This window comes from Bison bison, unplaced genomic scaffold (genome assembly GCF_000754665.1).
Source record: "Bison bison bison isolate TAMUID 2011002044 unplaced genomic scaffold, Bison_UMD1.0 scf7180017847607, whole genome shotgun sequence".
Classification (NCBI taxonomy): domain Eukaryota; kingdom Metazoa; phylum Chordata; class Mammalia; order Artiodactyla; family Bovidae; genus Bison; species Bison bison.
This window is the reverse complement of record NW_011478180.1, coordinates 4,603-6,514: the sequence shown is the minus strand read 5'-3', so window position 1 is coordinate 6,514 and position 1,912 is coordinate 4,603. Positions and strand designations below refer to the sequence as shown.

Genomic DNA, 1,912 nt, shown 5'->3' with positions numbered 1-1,912 from the left:
TCCTGAGGAACCTCTACACTGTTTTCCACAGTGGCTGCACCATTTTACAGTCCTGATCTTTGAAGATACCAATTTACATTTCTAAATGTACCCCTTTCTAAAATGAGAAATCTTTCTAAAAATGCAAGCCCTGCTTCCCTATCATTTCATCCTTCAGTAGCCCTTTTGACTACCTCCATTGCTGCTGAGTTGTACTGATTTACCCTGTCTGTTGCCCACAGGGCAGGACTTGCCATCTGTTTCTTTGCTGCTGCATCTGCAATGCCTAGCAGCTACCACGAGCACAGGCTGAGAGAGAATGCAAATGTGGTTGAAGAACTAGCGACTGAGGAATCCAGGTGAAGGAGTTAAAAGTATCTACTGTACTATTCTAGCAGCTTCTCTATAGATTCAAAGTGCTTCAAAATGAAAAGTTGCGGGAGGAAGAGACATTAAGCAAGCCACTCCCCTGACTTGGACCAATGCTTGTAAAGGTCTGAGAAAGCTGGATGCTGGCAATGACTGGTAGCTATGCCCAGAGCATCTCCTCCTGAGGCACTGTTCTTAATGTCAAAAATGGAAAATAACTACAAGTGTCCAAAACCATAGGGACCCATGAAATATCCCAAGCCACACATGACCCTGAAGATGGGAATGGGTCATCATCAGATGGCTCATGAATGAGTAAAAATCCAACCTTTTTAGTTTAAAGAAGACAAATGTTTCCATAGGACTTGCTGTTTACAGATGCAAGGGCATTTGCTTGGCTTCCCTCATGTGGGATACACACTCCCTCATCCAGGGCAGTGCCTGGTACTGTCAGGCAAAACATTAAGGGATCCATCATATCCCTTGACCTTTTCTACTTACCTTAAGAGCTGGAGGCTGAAGTTTCTCGGGGCTGTAAGGATCTGCCTGGCCAGCAAACGTGTGTCCATGGATGGAGTCAACACCAACGCAGCAGGGCTCTGGGTGCGGGGGGCTGGTCTGGGCACAGCTGCTACAGCCACTGTCTACCGAGTCTGCCTGCCAACTCCTGCAGGTGGACATGGCAAAAGCCCTCAAAATGTTCATCAAGGACTGAGTTCACTGCTGCACTTAGAGCACTGTAGCAGAGATGCTCAATATTTGCTTCTGATGACTGAAGATGGGTACTTTTCTCATAAAGTGAAAGGCATTTAGGTTCTCTAGGGAAGACAGAGTGCTATGAGGCCTTTCATCTAGAGGGTCTGTCTGTCTGTCTCGCCCAGTTGCAGTCATTGAAGATGCCAGGACCCTGGGACCACCTCTCTGAGTCCTCTCAGCTTCCTGCCCATCCCTGAGCCCACCTCTCTGCCGTGCACTTTCCCTCCCGAAAATAAACTCCTTTTGAAAATAAACCCTGAGAAAGCTATTAGGAAGAAGTAGCAAGCTTTGGAAACATGCTCTTTATGGAAAAACGTGGAAGTAAAGCAATAAGAAAGTGCCTCCGGAAAGGATCTGCCAGAAAGCGATATACTCATGGTGCCGCTCCTCTGAGTGATTCCTCTACTGAAGACACATCTGCCCTAGTCAAGCATTTGCCCACAGGCAGCTCTGGGTAAGATGTAAAGGGGCATCACATGACTCTATTTAAATGAAATGCCCAGAACAAGCAAATCCTTGGAGATGGCATTGAGATGGGCAGTGGCCAGGGGCTGAGAGGACTGCTAATGGGGATGGGGTTTCCTTTTGGCAGGATGAAAATGCTCTAAAGTTGCCTGTGGCTTTGGGGGCATAATTGTGTGCCTGTATTAAAATCCACCGAACTGTGTACACTTAAAGGGGTGACTGTATGGTAGGGAGATTGAAATGTGAAAGTCAAAGTCACTTAGTCATGTCTGACTCTCTGAGATCCTATGGACTGTAGCCCACCAGGCTCCTCTGTCCATGAGGATTCTTCAAGCAAGAATAC

General features: G+C 46.9%; 1 protein-coding gene across 1 annotated transcript in view; it reads right to left on the bottom strand.

Annotated features, from left to right (window-relative positions):
* LOC104991124 (protein WWC3-like) overlaps positions 1–1,845 on the bottom strand; it is a 6,044-nt gene extending 4,199 nt beyond the window's left edge. The window contains exon 1 of the mRNA XM_010843506.1: positions 850–1,845. Within this exon, the coding sequence (XP_010841808.1) occupies positions 850–1,053 (204 nt within the window). The 5' untranslated portion in view covers positions 1,054–1,845. The remainder of the gene's footprint in view (positions 1–849) is intronic.
* Positions 1,846–1,912: the final 67 nt, after the last annotated feature.